Source organism: Etheostoma spectabile, chromosome 17 (genome assembly GCF_008692095.1).
Source record: "Etheostoma spectabile isolate EspeVRDwgs_2016 chromosome 17, UIUC_Espe_1.0, whole genome shotgun sequence".
In the NCBI taxonomy this organism is placed as follows: domain Eukaryota; kingdom Metazoa; phylum Chordata; class Actinopteri; order Perciformes; family Percidae; genus Etheostoma; species Etheostoma spectabile.
Window position 1 is genome coordinate 8130344 of NC_045749.1, and position 21883 is coordinate 8152226.

General features: G+C 38.2%; 1 protein-coding gene across 5 annotated transcripts in view; it reads right to left on the reverse strand.

Annotated features, from left to right (window-relative positions):
* Window positions 1-21883, reverse strand: part of ccser2a (coiled-coil serine-rich protein 2a) — a 50458-nt gene that overhangs the window by 24425 nt on the left and 4150 nt on the right. For 3 of the 5 annotated variants that reach the window (XM_032541140.1, XM_032541144.1, XM_032541143.1), the window contains exons 2-3: window positions 10804-12302; window positions 10527-10708 (exon numbers count right to left, since the gene is read on the reverse strand). In XM_032541140.1, coding sequence (XP_032397031.1) covers window positions 10527-10708; window positions 10804-12259 — 1638 coding nt within the window. In that variant the 5' untranslated portion in view covers window positions 12260-12302. Of the gene's footprint in view, window positions 1-10526; window positions 10709-10803; window positions 12303-12526; window positions 12547-17283; window positions 17459-21883 lie in introns of those variants that run through there. The other 2 variants (XM_032541141.1, XM_032541142.1) reach the window with 2 other exon arrangements.

A 21883-nucleotide genomic window follows, 5' to 3' on the forward strand; every position in this document is an offset into this window, starting at 1 on the left:
TAACCACTCAATAATACATTCTTTGTTTTTCTTTTTTCATTCCAGGAACATTAACAACATAGTCTCTGTCTCTGTACCTGTCTCTGTGCCTTTCATTGACTCTTTTTGTTGTTATTGACAGAGTGTAGCTCCAGAGAACATTATATTTTACACAGTCTAAAATAGCCATTTATTAAGACCAAACCACACTGTGGAAAGGACCCGGGCTTAGGTTAATTACTGAAATTACATAACAGCAAATGTTCAGTCTGAACATTCAGTGTATTCTGTTTTTTGTAATATTTTGCTCCGCTTATGTGTTGCAAGATGTTGACTCACTGTTGCTCTAAGGGAATGATTTAACTTGTAGTAGTATATGAGTTTGACACATGACATGCACATTATCAAAATATCTTATATCCATCAATCCAAACCCTGCAGCATGAGCAGCATTCTGAATGGAAACAGCCAAAGGAAGGTCTTCAAACATACTCAGTTTCATGGCACAGTCACTGCATCCCACCGGAACATCAGATGAATCTTCCAACAAACACGGCTGGATCAAACAATGATTAAAATCTTCAAAATCCCTGGAAAAGTTTTTGGGCTGAACTTTTCTCTCTCTCTGACAGTTTGCCCTCAAATGACCTGGGTGTCTGCACAACAGACTTGGAGAGTCAAAATAAAAGCTCAAACCTTAATTCTACTCATTGCTTTCTTGGAGAGTATCTTTTTTGGGATCTCTGGTAGACATTTGGTTTCCGTGTGCTGAATGTAAATTTGCATCATGGCACACCATCAGCCCAAAAGGGTTACAGCTTCAAAGAAAACACAAACTTCAGCATTAGATAAGAGTGTAAAAAATCAATGAGTGCCAGGGAGAAGTCTTTAGACTAACTGTACTTGTTCTTGTCAGACATCTCTGTCTTCTTCTTCTCTTTTGTTTTACAAGACGTTTGTAATGAAATATAAGTTGAGCTACTCTTATCAGAGAGAAGGGCTAGAAATCAACATATAAAATATTTTTCCAAGATCATTACAGTCATTTTGTGAATGGCAAATACTTTCCTAAAAAACTGTCCTGGGAATTAGTAAATAGCTTAAGGAGTGTCTTTTCATGGTTGATTTGGGAGTGATGTGCTTCGCTGCTGTTGCTGTGTGTGTGTGTGTGTGTGTGTGTGTGTGTGTGTGTGTGTGTGTGTGTGTGTGTGTGTCGTGTGTGGGTTGCATGTGAGGCGGCGTGTGCGTGCGTGTGCGTGTGTCTTTTGTGTGACCCATAATAAACAGCATAATTTTGTATGGTCTATATCTTGGGGCTCGCTGGTGGTTTTGATGGAGGATGTCCACTACCCCAATCATTTCCAAATGGCATTGTAATCCATTTGACCGACTTATTTGTAGCTCTTGAACTAAGACCAATTTTGAACAAAAATGTGTCTATCTTAGTTAATATAACCATTGTAAGATGTGTGAAATGTATGATAATCCAGTGCACCCACTTTAAAAAGTTATTATTGGTTTTACAGTGATAATTAGGTATCCGCTGTGAGCTGTGAGTGTTTGAGAAACTAATACGTGGTGAGTCCGAACAACATCCAAATAATGCCACCCAAAAATGGGGTTATAACAAAAAATACAGAATACCAGAAAATATTTTTTTATATTCATTCTTCTTTTATTCTCTTCCCTTTCAACTCTGACTATAATTGGCATCCTGTCAGTGTAGAGTGGGAGGGCTTTGATGGAAGGTAACAGTAAAAGAATCTACCACAAACTTTCAACACAAACTAGTATTGGCAAGATAACAAATACTGAAAAAAATACCAGATTCAAATAAAGGCTGAAGAAAAATATGGAGGAAAAAAGCACAGCATTACTCTTGTATAATGGCTCACGTGGCAAATTCATCAAACTGTGCACTTCTATAGCCTCAATGCCTAAATTGGTACAACTTAATAACAGAAAAAAACGTTATAGAATTATAATCAAATCTACCTCGTCTTTCTCAATGTTACAGTAAGTTACAGATAATGAAACTCAACCCTTTGATGTTTCACAGGGGACGAGGAAAGAGTATTTTGTACTGTATTTAGTTTTTTTTCAATTTCATTTTATAAGAGATGCTTCTCAGTTTTATAGCCTATTGTGACTTCTTGCCTTTTGGGAGAGGGATTGTACAGTGATTGCACAGTGTAATACAAGTGTGTGTTTTTATGGTCCTTATTTTTATAATGAAAATTGTACACAAAAATACCCAGTGGGAAAATGCTACCTTAGTCCCCAGCAAGAGGATGTTCTCTGTCTTTGACAATTGCACCACTGTCTGTTTGAAACAAATGAGAAGAAACGTATCCTTAGCATTTGGGGGTTTTCCACTGGACCAAACTCACACCGAACCGTGACTCCTAAACCGGGGTAAGAACTGTAAAATGATTTCTGTGTACTGTTACACCCCTACTAGAAAAATATTGCTTCAAATGGCAATATCTTTTCTATTAATAGTTTTTTTCTGTTGTGTGGTGCTACGCAGCCAAACATTTAGAGAAGGAAATCAAGGCAGTGTGGAGGAGGCACTCTGAGTGAAATTGATGGCAGCTGCAGAAAAGAGCAAAATAGAGTTAGGTAACCCACAAATCAGCATGTTCACAGCTTTATCTTTTCTCCATTTAATTTGCTGCTGAGATGTGCGTATTGTTGACAAAATAACTATAATGTGCTTCCTGTGCCATAGTGTATATGCCGTAGACATATAAAACAGACTGACAACGCAGGAGTGCTGTTGCAATCAATGACAAACAAGTACCTCAAGTGTCTTATAAGTGTTTTATAAGATGGTCGCAGTTTGAAAAGGATTTGTTTCTTAAGTGTACGCTGTAGTTACTGTTATGAACAATGTAAGTAGTTTCGTCTTGTTGTTTATTGCTTTATATAGTACATAGAGTGTACAATTAATGATCTGCTTAATTTGAATATAAGCATGTCTTTTGAGAACGTGAAGTTTTGGGATCTTTATGCTTGATACATTTGATTGGAGCATGAAATGTAAATGAGAATACTGCAAGTTAAATTGGATATGAAGGCAAGAGAAAGTAAACAAATGAAGTGTTTTATATGTCAGTACTGGCTGTCAGAAATACCTCAATGTCCTTCTGAAAACTTACGGTTTTGGTAACATTAATAAAATAATGAAATACTAACTTTTCCTTAGAAAAGTAATTTACAGTGGAGTCTGTAAGCATTTGGACAGTGATACATTGTGTAGGCTTGGCAGCACATTTAATATCTAACAACAAAAAACAATGACTGTTAAGTAAGTGTATAATACATGTATATATTCATGTCCTCGTCTGAGGGTAGAAGCTCCCTCTAAGCCCTCAGTGCTGGCCGGATGAATCCGGTACCTTCTTCCCTACCTCAACAGGGAAAAAAGGCTGTTACCCGAGTGGTTTGGATCTGTAGCGATTCTCCTAGCCTTGTTGTTGAAGCGCCTGGTGTATATATCCTTTAGGCAGTGTAGGGTAAAGAATGCCACATGTAGTATGCATTAGAAACATCATTGTCGATTAATTGCTTGATCATTTTTCTCAATTAATCAATTAGTTGTTTGGTCTATAACATTTTAGAAAATGGTGAAAAATGTTGATCGGTGTTTTCCAAAATCCAAGATGACATCCTAAAACGTCTTGTTTTGTCCACAACTTAGAGATATTAAGTTTAATGTGAGGAATGAAGACACTAGAACATATTCACATTTAAGAAGCTGGAATCAGAGAATTTCTATAATTTTTCTGACAGAATTACTCAAATTGATTAATCAATTATCAAAATAGTTGGCCAATAATTTAATAGTTGACAACTACTCAATTTATCGATAAATATTTGGAGCTCTAAACTGATGTAAGCAAAAACATTCAATGAGTCCCTTTAATTAATTGTCATTGCTTGTTTAGTATCGTTAGTCTCAGATTACAGGACTTTAATCTAGCCATCTAGAACATTATTTTTGTATATCCGTTCTAAAACAAAACTTTAGTTTGAGACAATGCAAAATTAAGTTAAGTTATATTAGATACCGGAGAAGCGGATGAAGATGGATGGATGGGAGGATATATTGTATATTATATTAAGTTGTAATGTTAATATTTATAATGTTCTCATTTATAACATTTTAGCAACAATAAGATAGAGTAAATCTTACTGTAAAATGTTTTACAGTAAGATATTTGGCCATGACACAGTCCACACCGAAGCACTGTGTGGACTGTCCTGTCCAATTATGCATCAGCAAGTAAAATATAGTCAATAAATTGATTTCAACAACAAACAAACAAAATCTTGTCAAAGAAAATGGTTCTGCTTTCATGTTGCCAGCTAATATAGAATTGCATTTTCTTACAGGAGCGCAATAAGCAGCCAATGTAACATTGACAATATGTGAGGGCCAGTTGAACAACAAAGACTGCCATTCTCACATGTTGTGTGTTATGGTCTCAACTGAAAGCACTGAATGCACCAAAAGAGGAACACAAAAACATTGTTTACCTTAAAGGTCTTCTGCCGGTAATTTAAAATCAAGACAAATAAAAGCAGGTGAACTATAAGTCTCATTAACGCAAAAGCATAGCAGCTTCACTGACAGCATGTTCCATAAATGGCTCAGCACGCTGCACACAAAAGGCTTAAGCACCTCACTCATTTTAACACTAATTAATTGACCTGTCTCAACCTGGCTCCCCGAAAGCCTAAAATTAGAGGCAAAATAAATAAATCAGGGATAAGAGGCGGTGTAACTCTGCAGCTTTGAGGAAAAGGGAGAAGCTAAAGAATTACAGGACCACCAGGAGTTTGGTTGGAAACGGAAAGGGAAAAGAGGGGGAGAGGGCCAAATGAATAAAACATCAACAGGAGAAACAACAAACTGGTAAATGGTAAATGTCAACAGAAAAAACTGCCAGCTGTCCAATAGCAGGACAAAATAAGAACTGGCAGATTTGTAAGATGCAAAAGGGAAACATCTGGGAGTTTTCCATGCAAGGTTTAATGCTGCAAGGTGGGACACTGGGCTGTAATTTGAAAGGGAAATGTATTTCTTATAATGAGAGACACTACAACACACATTGAAATCAACAGAGCAGGACACAGGTCAAATCCAAAATTTTTCATTAAAATGAGTTTGACTAATTCTCAGTTACGTATCCATTGTAATGTGACCATGAAGTTTGATTTAATGTAAAGATAAAACCTTGCACCTGACGATACATTGTGATAATAATGTGCTGCAATACAAAATAATAATGCATTTTACACTTGATACCGTTAATGTGGTTGTTGAGACTCTGGTAGAGATGGGCTGACTGTAGTTATGTTGTATTCAAATTTTTCAATCTAAGGACCAAATATTTGGTGAATCCTGAGGAGAGAAAATATTAGCTGTACTTAACAATAAAAAGCAATCCAATAGAACAAACAACAAACAAAACTGTCTACAGCCAAACTACTAATTTCATTCTTCTGACACAGTTTCAACAAAAATCGAACATGCACAGAGGTTTTAAGTATCACGATGTATTGAACTGGATTCTAGTTCATTTCAGAGGGGTTGCTATTATTGTGTCCACCTTGTGGTATTCATTTACCTTGATTGGTCTGACCCTATATTTTTAATCGATGTTGTCGTTTTTGTTATCATGTACTGTATGTCAACTTCTTTGCTACTGCAGCAAAACTACCTTGAACTTGATGTGAGTTGCCTGACTCAAAAATGCTTCTACCATTTCAATGTAAATTGTGCCCAGGTCTACTGATGCTGTTGCACTGCATGAAAAATTGCGCGGAGGCCCGGGAAACATTAACAATCACTAAGAGAAGTAGCCATCCATTTAACAATGCCAATTTTTTTAAAGCTGGTACTGTAACGAGCTGCATGGTGCATCATGGGAATGTTATTATCAGCTCAGGTATACCCACTCATTGATGTTGCACAGAGGCATAAGAATGCAGATAGACCCATATATAACCGGAAAAATACTGGGACACACAAACCAGGAACATTAGCAAGCACACACTTGTTGTGTGTCTTAAGGACGCACAGTGCCTCCAAGTGGACTGAGCCAACCACTGCAGCATGGCAAAATAAACTTGCATAATACTGAATATCTCCATATCCATTCTCTTATACCTACAAGAAACAAACAGGGAGAGCTTGCTTACACATAAATGATTTAAACACTTTCTATCTAAAGAGGGTTTCATGGTTTTATTTGTTTAGATTTCATGCCTTGTCTTTTTACATGTCATTAAGATTGGGCCTAATTACCCTGCACGTCTTTTTCTCCAGCATCTAATTCAGAGCACGAGGCTTTTTGCAAGCACAATATCAAGAAAGAAGCTTTACTGGCATTTTGTTCAACAACAAACTATGATACACATTGTTTGATGCCTCAACTTTGTCATTACAGACCACATAGATTATGCAGAATAAATCCGAAAGAATTACAAATCATTTTGGACACAGACACTGCTTTGTGACAGGATTATATTCGTGGTTTTCTTCTGCTCATTATGAGGAACTATTTACTCAGTAAACAAGGGAAGAATAAGCAAGAGAGAGACACTAACAGATGGATGGAAAGATAATATGAGAAAAAAAAGAGAAAAAAGGGTGGGATCCAGAGAGCTCAGTGCATCCAATTACAGTAAGTGGGCTCATTTCCTCTAATCAAATAGCTCAGTTAAATATCTCAAAGGCAGATTCCCTATAGAGCTGATCTTCACACATCAGCAATCAGTCACTAAGTCTATCCCTTTCTCTTTCGGGTTTCTCTCTTCCGCTTTACTTCTTTTTTCTTCTCTAGCTCCCACTTACTCAGCAGCCATCACCATGCCTTTCCCTCTCTTGTAGCACGGACTATCAATATTCTTTTCTTCTCTGAACAGAGATTTGTACCTGACTAAGGGATGTTTTTTATTTTGTCATTTAACATACTGTAATGGGCAGATTTTCTTTTCACGTTTCACAGAAAGGTTTCACACAAGCCGCAAATATGCATTCATCCATTTCTCTACAGATTTCTAGTGGTGTTGGGTCTGCTGCATAGGGTGGGAATGAAAGCGGCTACTGATATAATACAACTAATAACAGCCTCCAGTTATTCACATGGGACAAACATCCTCTAGTTAAACACAAACTAGTAGCCCTGTGGCTGTTCTGGTCATTCTGGTAGAATAGAACGGCATAGATATTGACTTTAGATCTTGAAAAAAAGAATCTTGTACATCTGATTGGTACTTCTTCTAAATTCTCTAATCCATCCTTGATTATTCTGTTATCCCCTATAGAATATTGTTTCTATACAGTATTGTATGTAGATTTAAGTGGACTATGCCATGGCAACATACATAAACTGAGCTATTGTCTACAGTCTGCTATTGTAGAATATCAATCACACTTTGACATCAAAACACATGACATTTTACCTATTCTGCTACACAAAAATGTGCATGCATGTATGCACACACACACACACACACACACACTCCTTAAGACATGGTGAATGACTCTTAATCAGATCCACATGGCTGAAGCCCACGTGCTTGTACTGACAGCACCAATGAGCACTTACTGTACAGACAGAGCATACACATACACACTCTTTTCTTATTGCTTTGGTAGTTGCTACACATCCATTATTGCGAGATAAACATGTTACATTTTCAGTGACTCAAAGCTTGTGTCAACATCACATGGTAAAAGTAGTAAACACATAAAGCTTATATCATTTCTAATCCTGCTCATTTTAAGCTCTTTACGCATTCCTGAGATCAGGTGCCGTGGTACAGTAATACAGAGAACCAAAGCGAAGGCCAACGAGACTATTAACACACAGTTGGTGGCCAGGTCAGCATTTCTCTCAGGAAGAGAGAGGGCTTGGCATGAAACCACCGGTGAGAGCTGGCAGAAACCTCTAGACAGTTTAGCTTTCCCTTTCAGCCTTTGTTCTGCTTGTTTAATCCCCAATTAAAAAAATGAAGGTGGAATTATTTAAAAGTGGAACTGATTAATGGGTTGAACCACATACAGTGTTTGTCATGCTAAAAAGGTCTTCTGTTGTAATTAGGTCTACAAGTCCAGTATATGTTCTTCACAATGGCCTCAAAGTTTATTAGCTGAACAAAGTCAAACCCTTATTAAGGGACATTTACTTTAATGTAGGGCTGAAACCATTCCTTGAGTAACTCGAATAATTCTATTACTAAAAAACCTTGATGCAAAATGATTTGCCTCGAAACTTTGTTAAATCAATGTTACCAACGTTGTAGCGCTTACAGTGTTTCAGCACGGATGATTATTACTGTTGCACACCGGGCTGACGACGCTGCTGGCGACACATGCCATGGAGACTGACATGGAGATTACAAAATGAAGAAAGAGAGCGTAAATAATGAGGGACTAAGAGAAGAGACAGGCTCGAGAAAACCACAGAAAGTGTCCAAAGTTTGGAATCAGTTCAAACGTAATTAAAATGAAAACTCTTTGAATTGATCTAGCTTACCACAATAATACCACAACGTCAATGCTTCAGCATCTCAACAGAAAATATTAAGTCTAACTTAATAGAAGTAAATCACAGAGTCGTATGGACGATGAAACCACATCAAACACAACAACTACCAAAACAAAGACAAGAAAATACGTAGTAGTGACCACAATTTGATAAAGAGCCGACTTGTTGACTTTGGGAATACAGCTGATCATTGCACATCATTATCTCTCACTCTCTCACTTCACGGAGAAACAAATAAACAAATTAAAAAATAAACTAAAAACTGTGTTTTGAGTGTTGGCGTTGCATAGTTTGTCCACCAGAGGGCACTCTACAATGTTGGCAAAACTAATTTTTTGTTTTTGTTATTGTGTTTTTGTTCAAAGGACTTTAAGTTTCATATCTTAAGATTGTATTTTTTTACATTTTATTTATCAGAACTTTAAATATATTTTATGTTGTGACAATAAAACAAATTAGTATCCCACTATTTTAGTGATGTACAGTGTTTATGTTGTGTTATGTGTTTCTGTTGTTTTTTTTAAATATACATATATATATATATATATATTCTTATATATAAGAATATCAGATTTTTAAATAACCAAATATTTGTATCAATATCAGTCTTAAAAATCCTTTATCAGTTGGGCTCTAAAACAAACTGTATATTATTGCTCTTCAATAAAACAAAAGTATTTCTTATCTCGATTAATCAATGGAATAATCGGTAGAATACTCGATTACTAAAATATTTGATAGCTGCAGCCCTACTTTAATGACATAATAAATGAGACCTGCATTATTGTACACAACAAAAGTTAAACTTTTCTAATCACAGACCAAAGAAAAGGATCTTAAGATTGCATACTCCCCATTTTTTACAGATAAAAATATCATGAATTAATTTATAATATATAGTATTTATATTTATATATGTAATTAATTGTCTCAGGAACTGTGCACCTCCTTGCCCCCCCCCCCCACACCTTTTTTTTCTTCTGCACCCCTTATATTTTATATTTTATATTTCTTGTTGACACTGTAAAGGGATTGCTTCAATCTCATTGCACAGGTGTTGCACATGTGTATAATGACAATAAAGGCATTCTATTCTATTATTTTATAATAGAATATTAGTCATACTAAAGGTCATACCATAGATTTATCACATTACAGAATCACACATTGTAGAATCTAGAGAGTGTGATTAAGGGTAATTTATGTTTAGCTCCTGAAGCTGAACATTAAGTACATTGTATTTTCTTAAACATTTATTGCAGGCCCACATTCTTTTGAGCTGGTCTTTTCATGCTTGAACTTTTGTCTCTAGTACCCATGGAAATGTTACAAGAAGTCCATTCGTGTAATATGAATCTGACCACTTTTAAGGGGCCATACCCTTTTCTTTCAACCCAAAATGAACCCACTTCTCAGTCACACAAGCCTATTCTTTGCCAACTAGCAATCAGTTAAAGCTGCAATGGCATTCTCTGAAGTTCTTAGCCTTAGTATAATATCATCATTGCTAAAGGGTTCAGCTCTTGACCCATTTCCTTTTCTGAAATATGCTATGGAAGAATCTGCCAGTTGATATAAAGTGAGGAGTGGAGAGCATGAGCAGCTTGTTGGCAGACGCTACCACTAAAGTACTTACTTACTTCCTTCCTTTAATTTTATAATTAATTGCGATATACTTCAAAACATACACTATCAGACCTGAAATTTATATTTGATTTACTATCAATGAGTCAATCAACAGAACATTTTTAACACTTAACTTAAATATTTATCTGGCAGACTCCACATTAAGTGAGAAATCTTATCAGTTCATTTGACTGAAGAATTTCTGGAATTAACGGAAATGTCTTGCAACAGAAGCGATTTTAAGATATCTTTTTTTCTGAAAGCAGTGGCAATAAGCAAAATATTTTTAAGTTATGTCTGATGTTAGTTTTTTTTTGTTTTTTTTTAAATTCATCAAAGCTGGAAACTGGAACTCACCATGCTGTTGAGCTCTGAATCGTCATAGCTGTCACATGGCGCAGGCCCAAGAGGCTCAAGACCATCTTCATCCCACATGTAGGTTCCACCAGAGCTGTTGGAGGGCGATAACTCCACAGACGAAGCCTGAAGGACATCACCCTGTTGTGAGGAGTCCTGCATAGGACTTTCTTCTGTATTTCCTGAGGAACAAACATAAACACAGGACTGAACATCTGTCACAAATGTAGCACAAACATTTAGTTGAATGTTCTTTCAATTCAGTTTTTCAATTTACCTGCCAGATCCATAGTGTCCCAATCAAGAGTCTCATTGAGAAAGCTTTGCAGGCGGGTTTGAGTAGTGCTGCCAGTTTTCCTGTTGTCAGGCAGGTCACCATCACTGAACACATCTCCCACACAGTCAAAGTCATCTAGAAACTCTTCACTGGTATCGCCTCTGTCTAGAGATGAGGCAGAAGACAAGGACATGTCCTCCAGAGTCTCGCCTCCTGTAAGGCCAGAGCTCTTCCTAAGCATACTACTTCCTCCTCCTTTTTCTCCTCCAGAGCTTCCATCACTGTCACTGTGTGAGTCTGCCTTGGCAGCTTCAACAGTTTGCTCAATGTCTTTTGCTATCCCTAACAGATGTGCACTCTCAGAAGCAGCAGGTCTAATAGCCCCCTTGACCCTTCCTGGAAAAAGTGGCTTCTGCTGCTTGGCCTGCCCAGATCGAGACAGCCTGTAGGCCAAAGACCCCCCACTGCTGCCCAATGATTTGGTCAGCGCACTACTGGGGAGCAGAGGTTTCTTTAGAGCACTGGGAGTAGAGGGTGCTGGGGAGACTGAAAGAGTTGTCAGAGAGGAGGCAGCTGAAGAAGTTCTACTGTACTGAAGTCCTCCAAGTCCTCCACATAGACCTCCTGAACCTCCAAGGCTGGCATTCAGGCCCCCCAGTCCTAAACCCACTCTTCCATTGCTCAGCTGAGGGGGTTTGAGAAAACTACTCCGAGGAGGTCGAAGCTGAGTGTTTGCCAGAGGCTTGGCTAGCTCCACAGCGCGGTTAAATGAGAAGGACCGTGTCATAGGCTGGCTCGTGGGGGAGGGAATCTGCTTGAAGTGAGTGAAGCTGTTAGAACGCACCATGTTGTCCAGCGCCAAGGTCTTTAGGCTGTCACTGGACTGGGACAGGCTGTCTTGAGAGCTGCTTCTGGGAGAGCTGGATCCTAACCTTGGCCGCACAAGACGGGACTCTGACCCTGTTCGAGCAGGAATGCTGGAGCCATTATGGCCCTTCTTAGAACTTACGTTTAGTGGGCTTTGGCCTAGCTTGGTGCCTACTTTTGGATTCATCGTCAAGGGTTGCTTGGGGATGGCCTTGGGACTGGAGACCGCCACCATGAAAGCACCTGATCTTTGCATCTTGGGCGTCGCAGGAAAGCCATTCTTTACCTCCTTTGCCAATGAAGGAAGCTGTATCTGAGCCTTGTCTTCAATTCCATCCCCAGGGCTGGTGGGGGTGGTGACGCCAGTGGGGGTTGTCCCCTCATCTCTCCTCCATTTCAGGGAAAAAGGAGGGGCACAGATTACGCCATTTAGGTGTGTTCCTGGAGAAGTGGTCTTACCATCCTGGGTAGGGGTGGTTTGCTGTGTGGAACCATTGGACAAGGGGCTAGCGCCACCAGTCGAGGAGCGTCCACCAAATTTAGGCAATCTGGATACCATGGCAGACCTGATGGGTGGTTTCTCTTCCATTAGATGCCAAAAAAGGCATGGATGAATGTGTATTTACACACAACTAGAGAAAGAATACAGAAAACAACAACACAGGAGATGATTAGATTTAAGTGTACAATTTGACTTGGGACACTTACAAGCAGCTATATATCTTTGATTGGTAATATAGTACATAGATTTGTTTTTCTGTCTGTGACAATAACCACTATTATGAAAAGTTCCATTATATATTAAGTGAAATAAGAAAATCAAATGTAGTTAAAAACCACACATTAGCAAATGCACTCAGACACAGTAACAATACAAAGGGTAGTCCTGTCCACCTGCTGCAGTGACTGCATGTCTGTCTTCTTTTTAAGGATCGTGGACTATGAGAAGCATTAGGGATTAATCTGGCAAGCTTACAGGGCAACTTCAGACTTTGTCACGTGAGGGACATATTGGAGGGAGGGCTAAATTAATTGTCTTCAGGCAACTGGTACATGACCACAAATTTGACCATTTAATTGTAACATAAAATCTCCCAAAATGAGGGTAAATAAAAGAAATAAACTGGACATTCTTAATGAGAAGTTAATATAATTATGACCTTCAACATTTAAAAGAGTTTCACACATAAATAGAGTTTCACACATGACATGACCTCTAGCTGGCACGGGTTTTAAAAGATATGGCACCAAAACGCCTGGCCAACAAAAGAATGGGCAAACGGATAGACAGCGCCTGGGGGACAAGGGGAAACCAGTGCTGGGACGGTGGCCAGCACACTGTGAATAGTGAATAGAGGATGAACAACATGTAAAACCAATGGAGGAAGAACACAGGGCTGTTTCCTGCTACTCATTGTTAAATTTACTCAATTCCAGTCTGCCATGTGCACCTGTGTGATCCATCTGGCTAGTGCTGGAAGATTATGAATAGGAAAGTTACTGAGATCCAGATGGCTGGTGCGGTTAACAGAAAGTGATATATCTGCATGAAGGAGCAAAGCAGTTATTTAAAACGTGTAGACTGTTGCCCACGAACAAATTGCTGTTGTATCAAATAATATTAATATTCACAAATACTTATTCAACTTTAAGAAATGCATGCTCCCATGTGAGTGGATCCATTGACAAACTGGCACAAAAACACAAAGGCAGATACTAGAGCAATAATCCACTCAACTTTTGAAGGGTGGGGGAGGGGTGTTGTGTTACAATGTGGGTCTCCTGTTCGGTAAAAAAAAAAAAAATCTTTGCCATACTGCCCCACATTCCCATGCACAGACACACGTGTCTACAATCAAAGAGACACACTCACCACTGACACAGAAGTCTAGCTATGCCACCATCCTAAGCTGCTTCAAAAACACACATGGGCTCAAACACTAAAACACAGTTCACAAAATCAGGTCAGCATGTGCAGGCAGGGCAACCAAAGCCTCTTTGCCCCGGGGAAGGGGGCGGTGATTGTGTGTGTGTCTATGTGTGTTTAATGGGTAGCAATTAGATTAGGTTTTTTTTTGCCACTGTGAATGGCACCAGAACCTCTCAAATTTTATTCACATCCAGTGTGGAAGATCACTATTACAAAGCAGGAAATCCACACACTGCTCCGACAAATGTTTATTCGTCTGGGTCATCTCACTCATCACCCAGCCACTAGAAGATATCCGACTGCAGTGCTGGTGTTTTCTTTGATGTTTTTTTTACTTAAATCCCCATGAAAAAAATCCCACATCCACAGCTTCTATTCTTTACATATTATATATAGTTCTGTTATAATTATTGGCCTTCTGCATATATACAGAGGTGCAGTCAATGAAAAGTAATCTCAACAGTTTCAACTCTGTATTTACTGCAACAGCAAACAAGAGAAATATGCACAACCCTCTGATTTGAACAGTTGCTCAAATAATACAACTAGTAGGATCATGAAAGAGAAGTAAAAAAAAAAAAACTACCATCTGAGATGTCAGAGATCAACGTGTACATTTTTCTAATGGAAAATCAGTAGCCTACTAATGTCACATCATCAGAGCCCAGGTATAAAGCTGAGTATTACCTGTATAGATTCATCACTATTAGTGCCCATACAATACCAATGTTTTAATACCAATGCACAAAACAATGCTGTTAAAGTTATATTAAATGTACAGTAATACATTTTAATACAATTAAATTTATATTATTTTAACAAAATAAGCCAAACTTGCCGCATTTGTATATCAATGAATAACTGATCTTAACATTAGCAAACATACAAGCATTTTGCCTAAATAAACATACAACACTATTATTTGAATATTATTTAAGTAAATAGCTTGTCTAAGAATCAGAAAATAGGTATCTGACCAAATTTTGGTAAATTACTGTATGGTTCTGTTACTCAGTGCTACAGACACAATATGGTTGATATCCAGCTCTATTCCCTAATACTAGTACACATACCCAGGTCAGCTCAAGAGGACCACAAATAAACAACAAGATCCCAACTGACTGACACACATTCAGAGGTAGGGCAATAAAACGTGCCGGCCATCTGTTAAACTCTCATATTTGAAAGCCTGCCCCTCCCCCAAGAGTATAGTACTGTAGATAAATATCTCAGAGCTTCACTCACATCAAGTACAAGGCTTGGACTAAACCCCATATAAACCAAGGCCAAATGAAATCTTTATAGTGTGAGGGGATGAATAATGTAAACACAAATCCAGGATAACAGTCTATGGTTAAAATCATACTTGTATATTGTGAAAACATGTTACAGGAAAATTAAATTGTGTATTCTACATTACAATGAGAAACCCTCTAACCAGCCACGAGTTGTTGATTTCATTTTAACCTGGTTCGACATTGAGGTCTTTTGAGATAGTTAATAATTAAGTTTATCGTTGATTTCTGGTCTGAATGCAATAAACAGTTCTTTATGTCCAAAAACCTCTCTGACAGATTTTTTCTGTTAGACAAAAGAACAGATTAACAGCCTAAATGAACATCCAATATCACCCAGTGCATGCATGGTTTTACTCCCAATCAAGAGAAACTAGTGGTACACAAAATAAAAAGAAAAAAGCAGGAGAGTAAGGGAAAATGATTACAACAAGAAGGGGCAAAGAGAAAGACAGATACTGTTAATTGACAGAAACAGAGATACATGACTTCAGGCAGACTTTTTCCACAGAAAGATCTTCAGCATCTCAGCAGTGATCCCTGTTTGTACACAGTCTGTCTGCCAGTGAGGCTATTTGGCCTAACTTTATTTCTGAAAGAAAGCATCTGTTAGAGATAGGGGAAGGCTGAAAAATCGTAACTGCAAGAATAAGTTGTTCATAACTCATCTAGCAAAGCTTTCACTTTTGACCTGCACACACACTACAGAGATGCATTCTTCAGGAGTAACAGGACGGATGCAGATAGGATGTGACAGGCTGAGGGCTATGATCTATTGGGTCATTGGGGCTACGCATGAATGGAGGTGCTCTACTACAGACAGTAAATCCCCTATCCTGCTGTGTATCCCCAAAGCCAGTCTATCCCCATCTCCAAATGCTCATAGTTACACCTGTGAACATCATAAAAAGGGAAAACACTTATGAAGTTCATTCTCAGCAAAAAAAGAGCTATTTCACACAGCACAAGCCACATATTTAAGGAGTGTGACTTTGGGATGTCTCATTTTTCAACAAAGAAAAACAGTTTGACAGACTGAGGCTGACAACTATTTTCTCTGTTGTCCTGCTGCTGTAACTATTTCTTGTGTAGAGTAATTTGTAACTTATACTTAGATTTTCAGAATAGCTTTCTAAACATGGAACGGCAGTGTCCGTATTTGCAGAGGTTAAAAATGACTGAACAAGCAAAGAGCTTTCTCTTTTGAATAGAAAATTGGGACGTTTTTAGCAATTGTAGTCCACATGGACTGTGGTTGTGCTACATAATGAAGTGAACTGAAGAAAGGAAGATACAGTAGGGACAACACACAGTGTGAGGGTCAGGATGGACGGATTGGAATGAGCGAGAAAAGATAAACTGGTTCATTCTTAGTATGACGTGGAAGGCTGTTGCAACTTCTCTGTACCTTCCTATTTCTTTCCATTTCGAATATCTATCTTTCACAACATGTATTTTAATGTCCATTTGTAAAGGGACATGTAGCATAAACCAATGCCACACACCAAAGCATTTATAACTAAAGCTAATCTGCAATGCCAGTCTGGCGCCAAACCAATCAATAATATGGATCAATAGTTATATAACCCCTGTCTGAAGAGCCTAGTGTGTCATCCAGTTGGCTCCACTCTGTGACAAGTACCACCTCAGACACATTATAACTACTATCTCAGAGCTGTTTCACTCTTGTCAGTGAAGACTCTCAACAAATCCAAGGGCTTGTTTCAACCAACAAGAGTACAGATCAATTTTAAAATGAGAAAACGTGATGTAGGCCTATTTAATACAAAGTATCTGACTTGAGAGTGGATAATGTCATAACAAACATAACCTGAGAATCAAACACAGCCCAAAAGACATTCTTAGCTCTTATTGAATCTAAACAAAAGTGCTGCTTCATTTACATATATTGACCATTTACAGTCCATTGTCCCGCTGGAGTAATAACTAGGCCAGTCATCTGGACAGAGCAGTAGTGGGCCACATCTATGACCCTGAAGAGATTAACAGAGTGCCATTAGAGCAGGCTAATAGAATGAGACAGGGATGAAAGCAACACTGACACAAGGCTAATGTATATTGAGTGAAACCAATACTGGGCTGAGCTGCACTGGTGCTTACAGAAGAAAATCCAATGAGACAGCATAGAAGGTTTGGTAATTCTCTATACCAAATGTGGTAGATCGAATTGCAGAGAGCAACAGAGGAAACAGTGAGTAAAGAGAGGTGGAGAAAAGGTGCCGCAACCTGCTACTTTAAAAACAACATGTTAACCTTGCATGTGGTAGTATACTGGATCATCACAAGCACACAGACACATACAGACACAATGTCCCATCACATTTTGGCTCGAAATGTACCACAGAAAAGTAGTTAAGAAAACATTACCTTAACTCTGACAACTTACGTTGACTACTCCAATCATTTTCATCCCAGAGTCAATCATTAAGATAAGAGCTAAGCCCTGCCATGTCACTCTGTTTCCTCCATCATCTAAACTGAAAGTAAGGGAGCGCCCAAAAGATAGATGAGCACAGGAACAGGAAGACCGTGATCGGTCTGCTGGCTGGCTCTCTGCTTGCATGTGTGCCTGTGTGTAATGTGACGTCTGTGGTCTGTGGCGATGGGCATATGGGTGGGGAGAACAGAGCTTTTATGGGTGTGTTTAATATTTAATAAGGCATCTTTTAGCAGCCCCACCCAGTGTGCTGCAGGAGAGGAGGGGTGAAAATAACTTTTGTTTGTTTCTACAAAAAAAGAAGAAATGAAAAACTAATTTCCAGTACAAAAGAAATTATCAGCAGGAAAAGTAGCAATGTAGCAGAAAAAAAAATGTGATCAATTATTCACGATATGGTACAAAGACTAAAGCCGTATAATCCTTCCGGCTCAAGATGTTTAAACAAGTTAAAGTAGTAATTTTCAGTGTGCATTCTGCAGCCCTATAATGTCATGATATCATCAGACAGAAAAATAAAGGAAAACAGATCATGCCTAGCACTCAGCTGTCTTTGAAAAGTCACTCCAGTAAGGAGGAATTTGTTGTGGTTCTTTTAAAGATTCACTGCAAGTTAAATTTCCCTGACTCATTTCATGGTTGACAGCATACTGGTTCCACTCAGTCAACCGTTTTCAGCTAAGTGCCAGCAGTAAAACCATACAAGCCCTGCCAGTTCCTCAATATCTCCTGTTTATAAGTGTCAAATGCACTGATAAATCACAGCATGGAGTCTGATCCAACCCACATCAGCAACGATAAAATAAAGGCTAAAACACAGGGTTTCAAAGGACTTCTTCAGCTTTAAAATTGCTTCATGTTGTGCTTCTATTAACAAGACTCAATCAAAGTAAGCTGTTAAACATCTACGTTGTTATATTAGTATTCTTCTAAATATTTGTTATTTCTAGACTGAAAACATGTTCTACCACGCAACTTTGAATGGGGGAAAGATTTCTTATATTTTTGGTGCTACACTAATTAAGTATATATATATATATATATATATATATATATATATATATATATATATATATATATATATATATATATATATATATATATATATATATATACTGTATGTACAGAACCAACATACAGTAGTGACAAAGAAAGCCTGAACCAAAATGAGTCATTCTGACTAGTCACGACACAGAAACACCCTCAAAAAGTCCTCATCATCCACACTGACTCATCAATAAGAATACCTCTGCTGCTGCGTTCTTTCTGAGGTGCGATGCTGAGCAGTGGAAGTCTTGACAGGACTTGGCAGAATATAATTATCTTCACTGTTGGAGCAGCCCAGCTGTCCACAATCCCATCACCATAATCACATTTCTCCTAATACAACTCCTCTTTCTGCTTTATTTTTAAGCAATTTTAAGTGTATGTGTACGGCAAGAATAGTCAGACATGCAAGTATCGGTTCCCTCTTCCATCTATGACCTTCACTTGAACCACACCGTGGGGAGACTGCAGTGCATTTGACACCGTCATTTAATTCTCACCTTTTGATAGGCTACAATAACCAGTAAGACTGATAAGTGTCACCAAGCAACAGCTCAGGTGTCAATCACTGTCAGCAAGGTCATTAGAGTAGTTTATGTGCAGTATATGAGAACCGAAGGCAAGGCAGACAGCAGCCCGAGGCTTACTTTGGTTTTTGAAGCATAATTAAACTTAACTGAGACCACAGAAAATCCCATTATTGGTTGATCACACAAGGAAGACAAGGTTTACCCATTATATTGCAAACCTGGTTGCCCTCCACCAGGACTAAGCCACTGGGAATTACTTTGTGATGTATTTTTAAGATGTTTTACAGTTACAGTGGGGCATCTCGGTTGGAAACAAAGACGTAGTCATATTTTCAAATCTCCAGTTAGCTTTTAGCACTATTGAGAATCTTTCTTTTAGCTCCTTTAAATTCTCAATACCGTGATTCCTTCCATGATTGTCTTATCTCAGAAACTATTCGGCTCTACATTAATGCTGCCATCAGTCTGTGACTGGCCCCAGCCGAGCCCTCGTTGAAAGAAAGACAATTGCCAACAGGCTACATAATTTTTCTGTGAGATATCACGATTACAATAGAGCACAAAAACAGAGATGTGATCAGCACAAAAAAAGACAGGAAGTAGTAAGAAACAAACCAAAAACAACAGGTACCTCGATTAGAAGTGACAGAGAAGAGCATGACCAGAAAACAACGGCTGACAACAATGTTTTCATTTAAAGATAAAACTCTCTCACCTGAATTAAATCCATGGTGCAACGACCGGGAATCATTGATTACTACAGATTTTTTAGGGGCGTGTGATGTTAATACAGATTTGTTGCTTAACTAGCTTAGGCATATAATGATGTAAGTAAAATTATTCAAACTAAGAGGGCCAACGTTTTTGTAATAAAATCAATCCACTTGTGTTGGCAAACCATTTTTAGAAGGCATTATGGACTTCCAATTGACGTCCTGTTGACTACCTTGTCAACCTATTATTAATATATTTATTGGTTTTCAGTTTTGCAAATCATATCAAATTGTACAGTAAATAATAGTTATATAAAACAAAGCAAACATTTTTCATCCTGTTCTACCTTTTATAAACTGGGTACGTTCGGGGAATCATTTGATTACATTTAAATATATATATCAAAAAAATGCTTATACAGGCAATACTTAAACCATTAAATCCATCAAAGGTCATGAAGACTGCTTTAAGTCATTTTAAAAGATTTAGAAGATTAATATATTGTAGTTAGCAGGTAGTAATAGTTAGTAGCATGTATTAAGGAGTGTGTGTGTGTGTCGACCAATTGCCCCAAGAAGAATTTCAAAAGTATATATTTTTTTTTAATTAAAGCAATCATAATTTGGATTCTTAACAATAATTACACTATCATATAAGATACACCTTTGTTTCAATTAAAAATATCCCATGGTGAACAATATGATCTAACCACATTATCATCGAATGCATGTACAGTAAATCTGACATGACCATAAAGCAACTCCACATTGTGACTGAGCAACTTGACGTGTGAGATCACTTTCATACATTTTTTATCTTCAGCATAGAAGTAGCATAGCAAAACATCATATAAACATCACCTGATATGCTGCAAACATCTCTTGAAATGTATATCAGAAACACACAGGATGTAAGTCATGCTGTTGTGGAAGCATATTTTAGGATGTTATTAAGATAGACAGTTAATGTCTCTGTATTAAGTCAAACATGAAAACTAAATGAACCCTATATCTACAAAAACATTAGATGATGCATAATGTCACAAGGCACATGCATAGGGTTATGCACCGCTATCACAGCCCCTTACGTGAAAGATAAATCCTTTAAAAGCATGTTTTCTCACATGATTCAAGAACAGAACCACACAGCAACTAAGACTCTGGGTCACATGCAGTTTATGGCCAGTGCAGCAACCGCCCGCCTTCCCCCAAGCTGGTCTTTCCAGAACAATTCCATCGCTTTCTCTACAGTATCAACGGCTTTTCTTTACACTGACATGTCAATTCATCTGAAACATTTCCAGCTTATCTGCCCACTGTGCTGTTTATTGGGCATTTGATGTAACCTATGGTAACTCTGACTCACTCCTTATCGCCACAAGTTACAATGCAAAACACAGGCCTGTCATGAGAGGTGAGAAGATTTTAATTTTCAGAGAATTAACCTAATGTTAAGGCCCTGAAAATGAAACATAGTGTATTAAATAGGCCTAAGCTTTTAATAGATCATGTTCCTGGTGGATGTAGTCCTGTGAATGGACAATACACTGCTACTTCCTCTGTGCCCAACTTCCTTCATTTCCTGTGCCTTCCTTCTTTCCATTCAGGCTAATCTCTATTATTTTCCTGGGCAGCACGTTTGTACAGTAACTAGCAAACAGTGTCACATGAGGCCAGTGAGAACAAGGCCTCCACACATCACATACAGTAAGGCCACAGTTGGTAGTTGGTAACGTCTATGTCATGCCTTTGTGTCCAATTTTTCAAAGGGTTAAGATCTATTTGGGCAACTGATAAAACTAGATGGGAACTTATACAAAAGAGTATCTGATACAAAAGAGTAACCTGTCTATTCACCTCACCATACCCCTGCTGGGTAAATTGTTTTGAGCACAGAAAAGGCACCATAACACAATAAAGTCCATTCTAAGGGGACGTAAGATGCTGCAGTTGAGCCTGCCATGCAAACACAGTATTTGACTATCAACTTCATGGCTGTGCAGGTAACCTTGTAGACATTTGGGACAGTATTTTTGCCTTGGAACTACTGGACAAAAGTAATAATGAGTCAAATGTCACCACGGTCTCCCAACAACTCAGCCATCAGATCCAGAGCTTAAGAAATACCATATGATAACCAGGGCAAAATGGAAGTTTAGAAGTGACAATAACATAGCAGTATTGAGAGACCAAAACGAGGCAATCAGAATCAGAATCAGCTTTATTTGCCAGGTATGAGG